Source organism: Diabrotica virgifera, chromosome 1, assembly GCF_917563875.1.
Source record: "Diabrotica virgifera virgifera chromosome 1, PGI_DIABVI_V3a".
NCBI lineage: Eukaryota > Metazoa > Arthropoda > Insecta > Coleoptera > Chrysomelidae > Diabrotica > Diabrotica virgifera.
Window position 1 is genome coordinate 127306134 of NC_065443.1, and position 14150 is coordinate 127320283.

A 14150-nucleotide genomic window follows, 5' to 3' on the forward strand; every position below is an offset into this window, starting at 1 on the left:
CTGTCAAAACATTAGAATGTGACTTTTCATTATTGCCATGTTTATAATAAACATGGCAATAAGTCACATTCTAATGTTTTGACAGTTCTCTTACGTCAAAAATTTTGACCTACGTAATACCTATCGCTTTTGTAGTAAAAATACTATAGAAGTTCGGATCCTTTGTAAGGGTTAAGATATTTTATTTTTTTGCATAAAAATGGCGGGTCGTATGAAAAACTGGTAAAATAGATTTTTTTTCACCAATTGAAAATTTAAAAATGATTTTTAATTTGAAATATGTCAGTGGCGTACTATCTTTTTCCTTTAAAAAGCTCAGACCATTAACCGCATGCGCGCCAATGATGAATATAAAATTCTAAATTGTATGTAAAAAATGCACAATAATGATGTCTTAAAACGCACCAAATTTTATTACAATGTTGCCAGTAGTTTCGGCAAAATCGGAAAAAAAGTGTAAATTTTTGTTTTCTTCAACGCCCTGTATCTTGAAAATGGATGGCATTACAAAAAATTTTTATTAAGCAAACTTCAATTATTTTTCAGTTTTTTACCCATCTTATATTCAGTTTTCCCTTTTTTGTACCCTGTATAAAATTGTATCAAAAAGCGGAAAAAAATGTGAAAAAATGCGGTTTTTTATTTTTAAAAGTACGCTTCACCGATTTTAAAAATCTGAAAACATTCACGGTAAAATATTATGCGAAAATACACGTTATGCATGCTATTAATATGTTTTTTTCGTGAGAACGAATGTCTTAGTTATATTTTTAAACTCACTTAAAATTTTAAAATCGTTCTTAAATTTAAACTTTCCGCCAAAAACTAAAAAGAAATTTTTTTTCGGACAGAACCTTTTAAAACCTACAACTTTTTTATTTAAATTTTTCGCTAGCTCTCCATGCGGCTAAGATAAAAAAAATAAAAACATAAAAAGCCTAATTAAGCTCTAGGTGGGTCACGTGACCACCTAGGGGACTAAAAATTTCAAAAAGTGAGTTTCTCTATATGTGCTAAACAGTGACCTATATGGAATTCGAATTGAGTTGGGGGCATTTTTCATCATTTGTGTATATGGACCACTCGTTCAGGTATTGGTGATCTCCTGGTATACAGGTAATAGAGAGTTTTAAGATTATATTTGTGATTACTAGTGGCTTTTCTAAACAGCAAGACGTCAATATATTTCCGTTTTTGTTTCGTATTTTCTATAAAAACTTAATGGTTATAATATTTTTTTAGTAGTGATAGACAAACGGAAAGATCCGAATGCGGATACGGGCCTATTCGAAATGATTTACAAACAAAATCTTCCCAGAACACCTCCATACCTAGGAATGAACCTATCAGTAAGAGGAAGAAAAATATTTAGAAGTCGAACAAAGATTAAAGATAAGGAGAAGATTGAAAAAGAGAAAGATTTAATGAGGCTGAGGAGGCATGATTTTGTCAAAACAGATTTTATAAGGTAAGTATTCGTATATTTTTTTAGCAAACCAACAAATTCCAAACAACAATACCTACTGCAAATAAATTCTCAATCAAGACCATTTACTATAAGGTCAAGGTTTTACTATAGTGAAGGTTCTTACAAAATCCATTATAAACTGAATTGCAAAAAAACATCAGTATTGGTAACAATGGTAACTCAAAAATAGTAAAATAGTGCTTTCCACTTGAAAGTAGAACAACTGGATGAACTTGCTGCCATACTAATGAAACATCTTATATCCTTTATATTTTAATTATGATTTAATGTGAATCTGATATTTGATAAAAGTTGAGAAGCTCTAAACATACAGTCTAATCATAATTCCTTTTCTTTTTAGAGACACCCAAATACGAAAAATTCTTCCTTTACCGAAGACAATCCCAGTCACCAACTACAAGGGACCAATTATAGCAGACTTTATTGAAGATCTACGAAAGTCTACGAACCATCTGGACACCGGTGTGGATTTTATACCAGTTCTGAGGCAAGAACCGACCAAAAAGAAGTACGATTTTGGCAAAATCGAGACCAGGGTACTACGCAGTTGTTCGACTAAGCAACAAAAAACAACGACAAAAGCCCGGTAGGGCGGTCCTTTTTTCGAAAATTGCAAAATTCGCAGATTTACTAACAATTTTTAAATATTTTCGTTTTAACTAGATAATCGCCATCTTTGTTAATAGAGCAGTCATCAGCGGTAAAAAACTGTAAAAAAGTGGAATTTTAAGAATCAACACCGATTTTAATGAAAATTTGGATATAAGCTCGGTTGACCCACCTCTTCAAAATATGCCGAACCGGGCTTTTGCCCTGGGGTGCAAACAACTCCATCTAGGGAATTCTGAATAAATTTTGCTAAATTTTTTTTGCAAAGTTGATACTTTAAAGTTATTAGCGATTGAAACTATGCATTTTTCGTAGAAAAAACTCACGTTTTATAACCCTTTTTCATGAATAACTTAAATAAATTTAATTTTATAGAAAAATCATTAAGAACAAAATTATAGCTAATATAAAAAGATTTGCGTCAGAAAGGCCTGTGTAAACCCAATAAAGACTGAGTTATTGCTCTTCAAAGAATGGTTATTTTCGAAGAACCTCGAAATGGAGAACCTTCAATCTCAAATAACTCGAATGTGGTGCAATTTTTTGGAAAACTTAAGAGACGTCTTTTAAAGTTCATGTAAAACCTTTCAAATGAGCTATGATAAAAGTTTTTTGCATAAGAACTCACTCACTTATGACAAAAATAAAGTCGCTCTCTACTTTTTTTTTGAAATGTAACAATGAGGGTTTATCCTCGTCATTACAGTCCTAATAGAAATGAATAGCTTCCCACTTAAAATTACCTTTATTTGCGTATAGTTGATATGATACATGTGATTTGACCGGTTTGGAATGCTTAGTTTAGAAAATATAGTTGATTAAATCGAAAATGACATTTTTATAATTAAAAAAGTGCATTTTTCTTAAAGAAAGCTAAAAGTATTCATGATACAAAACAAAAAAAATCTAAATTTTTAGTAAAAAAAATCCTACAATTAATATTTGAAACATTTTTTTACATTGTAAATAGTTTTAGATTTATTTAAGAAAATTGCACTTTTTTTAAATATAAAAATGTCATTTTCGATTTAATCAATTATTTTTTCTAAATTAAGCATTCCAAACTGGTCAAATCATATGTATCGTACCAATTGTACCTAAATAAAGTTAATTTCAAGTGGGAAGCTATTCATTTCTATTAGGATTGTAATGACGAGGGTTTAATTGTTATATTTAAAAAAGCAGGGAGCGACTTTATTTTAGTCATAAGTCAGTCAGTTATTGTGTAAAAAGATTTTATCAGAGCTCATTTGAAAGAATTTTTAATGAACTTTAAAAGATATATGTTAAGTTTTCCCAAAAAATTGCAACACATTCGAGTTATTTGAGATTAAAAGTTCTTCATTTCGAGGTTCTTCGAAAATAACCATACTTTTATGAGCAATAACTCAGTCGTTATTGGGTTTAGGTAGGTCCTTCTAACACGAATCTCTTTGTTTTTTTATTAGCTACAATTTTGTTCTAATGATTTTTTCTATAAAATTAATTTTTTTAAAAATACGAAGCAAGTTTTCAATCCTAATAGCAAATAATTAATATTGAAAAATATCAAAAATCACTAAAAGATTTTTAAATTGAAAACTTACTGGTACATCCCCATGTATACGCCTCCAAGACTTCTACAATTTGCAAGTCATATGGATGCTGCAGTAAAGACGATAGGGAAGGAATTCTAAACCTTGCAATTCAAATCCCCCGTCTGCAGCCGGCTAGGAACTGAAAGATGCACCATAGTTACTCTACTGAGTAATACGAAAATAAAATAAAAATGTGTACCATTTTTATTCGGCTGTATTACTCAGTAGAGTAACTATGGTGCATCTTTCAGTTCCTAGCCGGCTGCAGACGGGGGATTTGAATTGCAAGGTTTAGAATTCCTTCCCTATCGTCTTTACTGCAGCATCCATATGACTTGCAAATTGTAGAAGTCTTGGAGGCGTATACATGGGGATGTACCAGTAAGTTTTCAATTTAAAAATCTTTTAGTGATTTTTGATATTTTTCAATATTAATTATTTGCTATTAGGATTGAAAACTTGCTTCGTATTTTTACGGCCAGATGGCGCTAGCCACCCATTACCATCACTTTGGCTGCAATATTTGGGAAAACCTTTCGATGCGATTTGATTGGATTAAGGAGAACAGTGCCTACGTTCCTTCTGATGACGCTCCAATAAGAGCAGAAAACTGCAGTTAAAGGGACTGGCTGCACTCCTTATTCTAATTAAAAAGTAAGATTGTTTTTCCTTCGTATTGCAGCCGAATAAAAATGGTACACATTTTTATTTTAATTTTTTTAAGTTATTCATGAAAAACAGTTATAAAACCTGAGTTTTTTCAATGAAAAATGCATAGTTTCAATCGCTCATAACTTGGAAAGTATCAACTTTGCAAAAAATTTTGTGGAACAAAATTTACTCAGAATTGGCCAATCTATCGACTTCCATAATGATTTTAATTGATAAAAATTTCATCCCCTAGATGGGGTTGCTTTCAACCCACGGCAAAAGGAACGCACTATTTTCTGGGACACCCTTTATAGATGAAGAGAATTTTATTTCAGTTCAAGCTACCATAAGTGTTCCGAATGAGAGGTAAAAACTCGAAATACATGTAGAACCAAGGGCGTCGCCAGCCGGCATGATAAGGGGGGCAAGATGGGACAAACATTGGAAATTAGAAAACAGATAATTATGTAACTATATATTCTAACTCATATACACTTACTACATTTTTATAGAAAAGGTGTTAATTTTAAAGAAACAAATATGAAAATTAATAAAAATTATTTAAAACATAAACTTCTCTTTGCAAATCTGTCAACTACTTTATTAAGAAAATCTTCGGAATTTTCAAATATATACTTTCGGTGCACGCTCATCATTGCCAGGCCATTGAGCCAACTTTCTGCCATAGTGCTTCTCAACCAGGTTTTAATTGTTCTTAAGCTACTGAAGGATTATTCAACTGTAGACGTCATGCAAGGTAAGGGTAAGGCAATCAAAATTTTTAAAGCTATCCTCGTTTCGGGGAAAATATTCAGTCTCTTTTAGGACACCTATTTGTGCCATTGACTCAGATTTATCCTGCCATAGTTTTTGCCAGTTCTTTTTTTTTTTTTTTGAAAAATGGTTTTGGCAGAGCCAATTAGCCAGACTTGTTTGTGATTGATTGCAGATTCATAGTCATAAATTTCTTATAAACATAAGTACATTCTACAATATTATTTTTATAGATACATTGGTACATTGTGTAGCTTTTTTTATTTTGTTTTTTTTAATTATTTTACTGTTTTTTTAATATATATTTTAATTTGTGCGAAACACTTTTTTTTACTTCTTTTTTTTTCTATTCTTTTTTTATTTTTGTTTCTATTTTTGTTTCTTTTTTTTTATTTATTATTTTTTTGTTATTATTTTATTATGTGTTTTTTTATATATTATTTTTTTTTTAATTTTTTCAAACCACATTAACAAATTATGCCTATTATATTACGTTTACAACTTGTATTTACATAATTTAACATATTTATAAATAAGATGAAGAATTTCCATATCATTTGTAAATATTAAAGTATTAAGGTTTATTGGGAAAAAACCTTTTAAATCTTTTAATTCCTTATAAAGGTCGTTAATGCTATTTATGTTTAAATGACATTCTAATATGACATGTGTTAGATCTCCGATTCTGCCACAAGTACAATTGGGAGTATCTGACAAGCCGATTCTATGCATGTAATATGGCGTAAGAGCATGATTAGCTCTCAGCCGATTAATGGTCTTTATAAAATGTCTGTTATATTCTGTGTAAAATCATCTTTTTGAGAATATCCTAGAGTTACAATGAGCAAAATTTGAGCCAGTATTACATTCTCTGTAATGCAATTGCCAATTATTTTTAAGTTTTTGTCTGCTAAAAGTATCAATATCTGAAGCTGGAATTAAATTTTTGTTTATTTTTTCTCCGATCACATAAGCTGATTTAGCAAAATTGTCAACTATTTCATTGCCTTTTATTCCCGAATGACCCTTAATCCAAGCAATTGTTACATTTACTCCTAATTGTGTAATTTCAAACAGAGTTTTAAGTATATTCAATTCAATGTGGTTTATGTGTTTGACTGTTTGAATGTTACTTAATCTGTCCACCACGCTTTTACTGTCAGTAAATATAACATAATTGCTAGTTGGATTCAGTAGTACATACTGAACAGCAAACATTACTGCTATCATTTCTGCTGTGTATATTGAGCATTCAATAGGTAGTCTATATTGATGATGGTAATTTTTATTTTCGTGGAATACTGCACAGCCCGTTCCATTTGCGCCTTTGACCCATCGGTAAATATGTACTGAAAATTTGACCATTTTTCTCTAATAAGTATATCAAACATATTTGGCGGTAAATGTGAGTTTAAATAACATGTTTTAACCTTGTTAGAAAATAATGTTTTTGTCATTGCACTGTAGTAAGGCGGAATTTGGCTTTTATAGATAACTTCACTGTACTTTACCGTACTTAGATAACTTTCTACCAAAGGTATAGATTTTTTAGTTCTCCAGTACCTATGAGTGAGGTCTAAAACTGATAGCTCATGTAGATCTTGAAGGTATTTACATTTTTTGGACAGAATTCGAGCTGTAAATTTATCACCGAGAAATTGGCGGCGTAAATGCAATGGAGGTTCCACTGCTTCATTTTCCATTATTTGGACTGGAGTGGATTTTAAATAACTTAGGGATAATCTTAAGCATTTATTTTTTTGAATTTAAAGTTTATTTAGAAGTGTATTGGTCGCTGATCCAAATAAATGACAGCTGTAGTCGAGAATGGGTCTGATCATGTTACGGTAAAACATCAAAAGCAATATTTGGGTCTGCTCCCCAATTTGTTTTACAGAAAGCTCTTAAAATATTTATTGAGTTTTCTGATTTTTTAACAATATGATGAATGTGATCTTTCCATGACAATTTCCTGTCTAGATAGGTACCAAGATACTTAACACAGCTTTTAATTGGAAAATTAAATTTTCCAACGTTAAGATTGCCTTGTGGAACTCTACGCTTTTTTGTAAAGTAACACACCTCAGTTTTTGTGTCAGAAATTGATAATCCTACTTCTTCATAGCACTGATTTACGATTTCTAATGCGACTTTTAAATTATCCTCACATCTACTTAACAATTTTCCTTCTGTATATAAAACAACATCATCAGCATATTGAAGAATTTTTGTATTGTTGGGTATACTAACTTCAAGATCTATGTTGTACTGGATGTATAAAATCGGGCTTAAAATACTCCCCTGTGGCAATCCAATATTAGTTAGTCGAGGATATGAAAATTCATCATTATTAATTTTTAAATAAGTTAATCTGTTGGAATATAAAGATTTTAAAAAGAGAGCAAATGAATTAGGGATTCCAATATACAACATTTTTTTGTAAAGAATGTCTAAATTAACATTATCAAAAGCAGCGGAAATGTCAAGGAACGCAGCTGCTGTAGACTTATTTCTTGTAAAGTTAAGTTGAATTGACGTAACTAGAGCTGCAGTTGCATCTTAAGTAGACCTAGACTTGCGAAAACCATATTGGGATCTTGGAAGTATACCATCGTGTTCTAACCAATGTTCAAATCTATTTTTAATTATTCTTTCGAATGTTTTTAAAAGACATGAAGACAAGGAGATAGGTCGGTAAGAATTTGGATCACGGTCTGGTTTGCCAGGTTTTTTAATAGGAATTATCAGGTATTCTTTCCAACTATTTGGTACTGGTATCTTATTTGTACAAATATTGTTGAAAATGTTTAGTAGTGAAATTTTATGTTCGATCGGTAAGTTGTACAACAGCGAATATGACACATTGTCTATACCTGGAGAAGTATTATTTCTTTGTTCAAGGGCTCGATGCAATTCCCATAGATGAAAATTTTCGTCAAAGTTGCGGTTTTGTCTGGATACTGTTTGAATATCTTCTTGTACGGTGTCGTCATTTGGAACCCATGCCGGAGCAATTTTTCTATGGAAATCTTGCAACCATGTATCTTCTGGATCAATAGGTACTCTGTTGGCTTGTTTGCGGTTTTTAAAACAATTAACTTTTCGCCAGACATCTTTTAATGGTGTTCTTGAGTTTAGGCTTTCGCAAAAATCAATCCAATTCTTCTTTTTTTTTTCTGTTTGAAGATTTTCTTTGCAACAGCGTCAAGTCGTTTATACTCTATTAAATTTTGGAGCGTTGGATTCTGTTTATAATTAATGAACGCATGTTTTCTACTTTCAGCTGCTAGTTGACACTGATTATTCCACCATGGTTTCGGAATATGGCTTCTGTTTTTTTCGTTAATGGAGGAATATTTTGGAATAGCGATGTTGGCTGCCTAGTTTATATATGTTAACAATTCTTCGTAGATTAATGGAACTTCCATTGCTTCCAAAGTACTGGCATAAGTCATCCAATTGGCTCTGCTAAGGTTCCATATTCTATGTTTTCTACTGGATGTGGCTTCTGTTGCGGAGAAACTTTGTGATGAAATAATGATTGCCAAAGTTCAATTTCATTTTTAATATTCGATTATCCGTAAAAAGGGGAGAAAAATCGCAAGCTTCTGTGAGATCTGGAGGGACGCCGGTGTTCAACATTCCTCCATGGAGAGTTTGGAGTAGTTCCAATATCTCTTTCCAGCGTTTTGCACTTGCAGTAAGTTCAGTGTGTCGCTAAGCCTTCGATAGCTAAATGGAGAACTTTTAATGAACCGTAAGATGCTGTAATTCTGGCCTGTTGAATTGTTTATGTAAATAAAACACTTTTATTTTGCTATGACTGTAATGAAGTTGAAAAAGGGCAAGAAAATAGAATTTTACATGTTAACAATTGAGTTACAACTATCCGTGAAAGACGCCACCACACATATTTCTACACTTTATGTACCGGCTTTATGCTAATTGCCGCGTGAAGAATACTCTCCGAACAAGCGTAATGAAAAAAGGTTTTTGCGTACGTTCTTAAGAAGTGTTGATAGTTGACTGCTGTTCGCCCTTGCATCCCGTTAACAAATCTTTCCGTTGGGGGTGCTTTGGGTAAAAGAAGGCGGAGAGTAACATTCTTGGAAGATTTCTTCAGGCACTGCGTAATGGAATTATTTATGGTTGTTACAGAGGCGGCGCGGAAATTTGTTGTTGGTGAAATAGAATTTATTTTAGGTGGAGAATACAGTTCTCCAACAAGATATTTTAGTGACATTGTTAATATTTGAACTGGGTACAATTTAGATAATGCAAATGACGGGGTTTTTTTATTTAGAAAACTGAATTTTAAGAGAACTAATTATGGAGTCCAAATATGGGACTAATAAAGACCTCCGCCAAAATTCTGATGGGCTTTTTGCTGTGTAATTGCTTCGATGCAACCCTATCCCAATACAGGGTAATGACTTTATATCCTCTTCCACTCCAATTGTATCTGCAAGTATATTACCATCTCTCATAATTTCATCTGTGACCTCTTCCGGACTATCACGGTGTTGTTTTATCAATTTCAATAAGCGTTTAATGTGCTGGAATGCCTTAACAACATCCAAAGATACAGACTGAAGTACGTTTACAACTGGTTCCATCATAGCTGAATATTTGGCTATCAAAATAAGAGTCAAAAAAGTAAGAAGCTGTAGCTTTAGCGTTGAAGAAGCTATAGGTACTTATGTAAATAACACTGGCACTACTGGCAGTAAACAGATAAATCATTTAAGTTGCGAAAACCAAGACGATATAATTATTTTGAGACAAGCTATACCACAGCAACAGTGTTGCCGACGTTGCCGTTCTGTTTTAACATGAAGTTTTTATCGGCATTATCAAACGACCTTGTTTTTAATTATTTACTTTTTAGTTGTAGTTATTTAATCTTTCTATTTTTTAATTTGGCGAATTTCTACGGGGGTCAGCTGCCCCTCCCTGCCCATGCCTGGCGACGCCCATGTGTAGAACAACACGTGTACTTTCATTTCAACGTATTTTCTTTATTAAAAATAGATGTTTCTAAAGGGTGAACTGTAGATGTATTGTCGAAATAAAAGGTTATTCCTAACTCTCCAATAGCTTCCAGTAAGTTTGTACATATTTGCAGTTCACCTAATTTGCCATCGAACGGAAATCTCCTAACTTCTTGTTGCTTCATATAGATGTCGCTACTAGCGTACTTAGCGTATATGTCATGTTACTATAACCACCGCGCCGTATAGAAGACGTCGAAGACGAGTTTTACATTTCAGTTCGAGCTACTACAAGTGTCAATGATAAGAGGTGAAACCTCGAAACGCGTGTAGAATAATGGTGAAAATATGATTTAAAATACGTTTGATTTTTCTTTTATTTGCAATAGTATGTGAATTTTGCTATTTTGAAATAAGAACTATCCGACAGATTCATTAAAATATCAAACCTACCTAATCTAACTACCTAAATAAAACTAACTACCTTTTCTGTTTGTTTCAGTCCAAGTCGAAGCGTAAAAGAAAGCACTAGAACCACCTTAAGAGCTTGTAGTACAACCAACACTTGGAGTAATCTAAAATTAACTTTAGAAGATACTGCCTGTCTACTGAAGGGGACCAAACAGTTATTAAAAGGACGAACAGTTTTTAATGATGTCAATAAAAATTCTTATAAAAGTCTTAATATTAATGTCTTTGACTTAAACGAAATGCTTAAAAATTTCGATAACAAAGTATAGATCTATTTTCTTTAACTAATGGTTTATCAGTTGTTTCAGGGTATATCTGTAAATAATATACGAAAATAAATATTCCTCGTCTAACCCGTCATTCTGTGACACGGGTGTCGCTATTTTTAGCTCTTCACACAGAACTGGCTTGAAAGACGAGGCAGGGAAAATATTTTTTCGTATATCGGTGGTTAATACACAATATGGATTTTATAGAAGCAATCTACTAGCTGTACCTACATTAATCTGTCCCTCTTCTTTAAGGCCACTAGATGGCGCTTGAAGTTTATTATAAAATATCTAAGAACGTCAGTCAAGCAGAAATAGTTGCGACTTTCTACTAACGACGTATAAAAATAATGTGTAAATAAAAGCCGAAAAGGAGTGTTCACACCTCGTCTAACCCGCCATTCTGTGACATATGTTTCGCTATTTTTAGCTCTATAGACAGAACTTGCTGAAAAGACGAGGCAAAGAAGATATTATTTATTCGTCTATCGGTAGTTAATACACAACCATGCAGTCATTCACAGGCTAGTGCAATCTGAATTTTATATTATGCAAGGTAAAAACTCGTGTTCGTTCGGAAAAGGTTCTAGGTTCACCCTATAATAAGGTTCAAGAGGTCGTCCATGCGAAAAGTGGTCCCTTTTCTTCTTCTTTTTCTTCTTATATTAGGCCTCTTGGCCTGTTTTTAACCAATTTTAAGCTTGTATTCGTAGCTGTGATCGCTGTCTCTCGCTGTCCATTCTCGTCACATGCTGATTCCACTCTCGTCTTCTCTGTCTTCCTCACCGTACTATCTCTTGTGTGTTACAGAGATCTCTTATTCTGTCGTTCGGTATTCTGTCTCTCAGTGTTTTCCCAGTTATTGACATCAACGTTCTCATTTCTGATGTTCTCAGTATCCTCCTGCTTTCTGATGTGTCACATTTTGTTTCTATCGCGTACGTCATGATCGGTCTTACACATGATCTGTATATGTGTGCTTTCTCTTCCAGCCTCTATTTGTAATTTGTTTGGCACTATTTGTAATTGGCTCTATTTGCTTGCTTTCGGACGCCTCTTTAACACCCCCATAACTACATATTGCAACTACCAGATATTCGAATCTTGAGATTCATTCAGTTAGTTCGTTGTTAATTACTATTTTGCATCTTATGAGTTCCCTTGACACTACCAGGGATTTGGTCTTAGCTGTTGATATTCTCATGCTGTAGTTCTTCATAAGAAGAAGAATAGGTGGTCCTAATTTGCTTAAATAATTTTTTACTTCAAAAATTGTAAAAATAATTTTTTTCGATCCAAACAGATTTTTTCTAGGTTTTTTGGATCATTCTCAATAAAAAAAGGTATCTTGTAATTTTTCTCATCCTTGCTGATGCCTTGATGTTCATCCTTGCTCGAAAGGCAGGTGATGCTTTGCTGAAAGATAGATACAAACTTGTCAACGATTAGTTTGTCGTTATAATACCTCTCAACAAAGCATTACGCACATTTCGAGCAAGGATAATTTATATCCACATGTTATATCTAATTCTAAATCCATCGACTTATTGTCGCATTATTTTTGATGTTAAATACTTTAACAATGTAACTAAAAGGTTTTCAGACATTTCGACGTAGCCACCACCTACATTTCAACTAGTGTACACTGAACGTTGCACACTGAGGATGGTCACTTTTAACCGAAAACGTTTTGTGATAATATCAATTTGGAAAATTAAAGAAATAATAATAAATTTATATACTAATACAAAACAGAAGTCTTCACTTCATTACTACGTTGTAATAAAATGGATATATTGTTAGTAATAAAAGAAGCATAACCGGAATTTCTGCAGAAAACGTTTAGATTTTGTTATCATAGGTTTCCTTATTAACGAAAAACTCAACAAATTCCTGGTTATTGCGATGTCTTGAGAAAAAATTATTTCCATTAACTATTAGTATTCTATTGTAGGACATAAATATAAAAACAAATAGAAAAGACTTTTGTTGGTATTCTATTGTAAAGTAATTTTCCTTCAATTATTTTTTCTATTACAGTTTTGGACATAAAACACAGTCAATCAGTCTGTAAAATATTTTCCCATTCTCTGTAGTTTATCCAGAGAGCTCTGAAAATCGATTTATAGTTTTTTCTACATTTTTCTATTAATTCATATTGTTGTTGGCCACCATTTTTTTATTGGATTTCCTTCTCTTTTCAATAAAATTTCACCCAGCGTGTATTTTCGGTTGCACTTATTGCTTTGTAGACCAGGGCGCATCTGTAAAAATATTAGTACATTTGGACGTTGAGAGGTGACTCAAATTTTTTTGCAGAAACTGCTTGAAAATAACTCAAATAATAATATTTCAGATATCCTCCCTCTCAAAAAGGCTTGGAACATTGTTTAAATAATCAAAATGTCAAAAAATGAAGAAAAATTTCGATTTTTTTCTTCGTTTTTTGATTATAACTTTAAAAGTATTCATTTTAGAGAAAACTTGTACTAACATAAAAGTTGCGTAATTAACTTTACAACAATATCGAATTGGTTAAAAATTTAAGAAATAGTCACCCTTGTTGCAAAATAGCAATTATTGCGAAAAATCCATACAAAAACAAGTATTCGCATTTTACGTTTTTCAACCATTTATACTACACTTAGGACCTTCATATTTCATTCACAGAAACTTTATGATACAGTAAAACAGCACTGTAAATTTAATTAAGATTGGTTAAATAGATTTTGCAAAATAAATTTTGCAATCCAGCTTTCGCAAAAATAATTCATTTTTTCAAAATGTTACAGGACTGAAAATAAAGCAGATAGCAAGTTGAAATTTTTTTTGCTTATAGAAGTGTACTGTACCTTTCATTTGCAATTTGCAAAACTAAAATCGATTAACTACCACGGCGTCAGGAATTTTTTTAAATAAACATTAATTATTAGTGCTACGCGCAGGACAGCGGATAGTTTGCTCTGATTGGGCATTCCAATGACCTTTGATAATGATTGATACATTTTAATTTTTATTATATTTCGATATAAATAAATAAATTTGTTTATTGCAAAATAAAAACACATACTCTATCCTTTGAAATAACACTTTAATTAGCAAAAACTTTCTTTGTTGATATATTTTAACTTAGAGAATAAAAGTTTATTATTTTTAAACATATGCAATTGTTTAAACAATATTTCACAAACAATAATAAAATTAGTTTGATTTTTGTGGAATTAAAATACAACAAAATATAGAGTAAGAAAATAATATATTAGATAAAGATTGGAAGAAATTTTGGTGGAAATCAACTTGTGTGAATTCTACACCGCTG

General features: G+C 32.1%; 1 protein-coding gene across 2 annotated transcripts in view; it reads left to right on the top strand.

Annotated features, from left to right (window-relative positions):
- LOC126892360 (tubulin glycylase 3A-like) overlaps positions 1 to 13202 on the top strand; it is a 48932-nt gene extending 35730 nt beyond the window's left edge. Inside the window, exons 10-12 of one of the 2 annotated variants that reach the window (XM_050661881.1) lie at positions 1243 to 1468; positions 1830 to 2075; positions 10594 to 13202. In XM_050661881.1, coding sequence (XP_050517838.1) covers positions 1243 to 1468; positions 1830 to 2075; positions 10594 to 10831 — 710 coding nt within the window. In that variant the 3' untranslated portion in view covers positions 10832 to 13202. The remainder of the gene's footprint in view (positions 1 to 1242; positions 1469 to 1829; positions 2076 to 10593) is intronic. The other variant, XM_050661888.1, reaches the window with a different exon arrangement.
- The last annotated feature ends 948 nt before the right edge of the window (positions 13203 to 14150 follow it).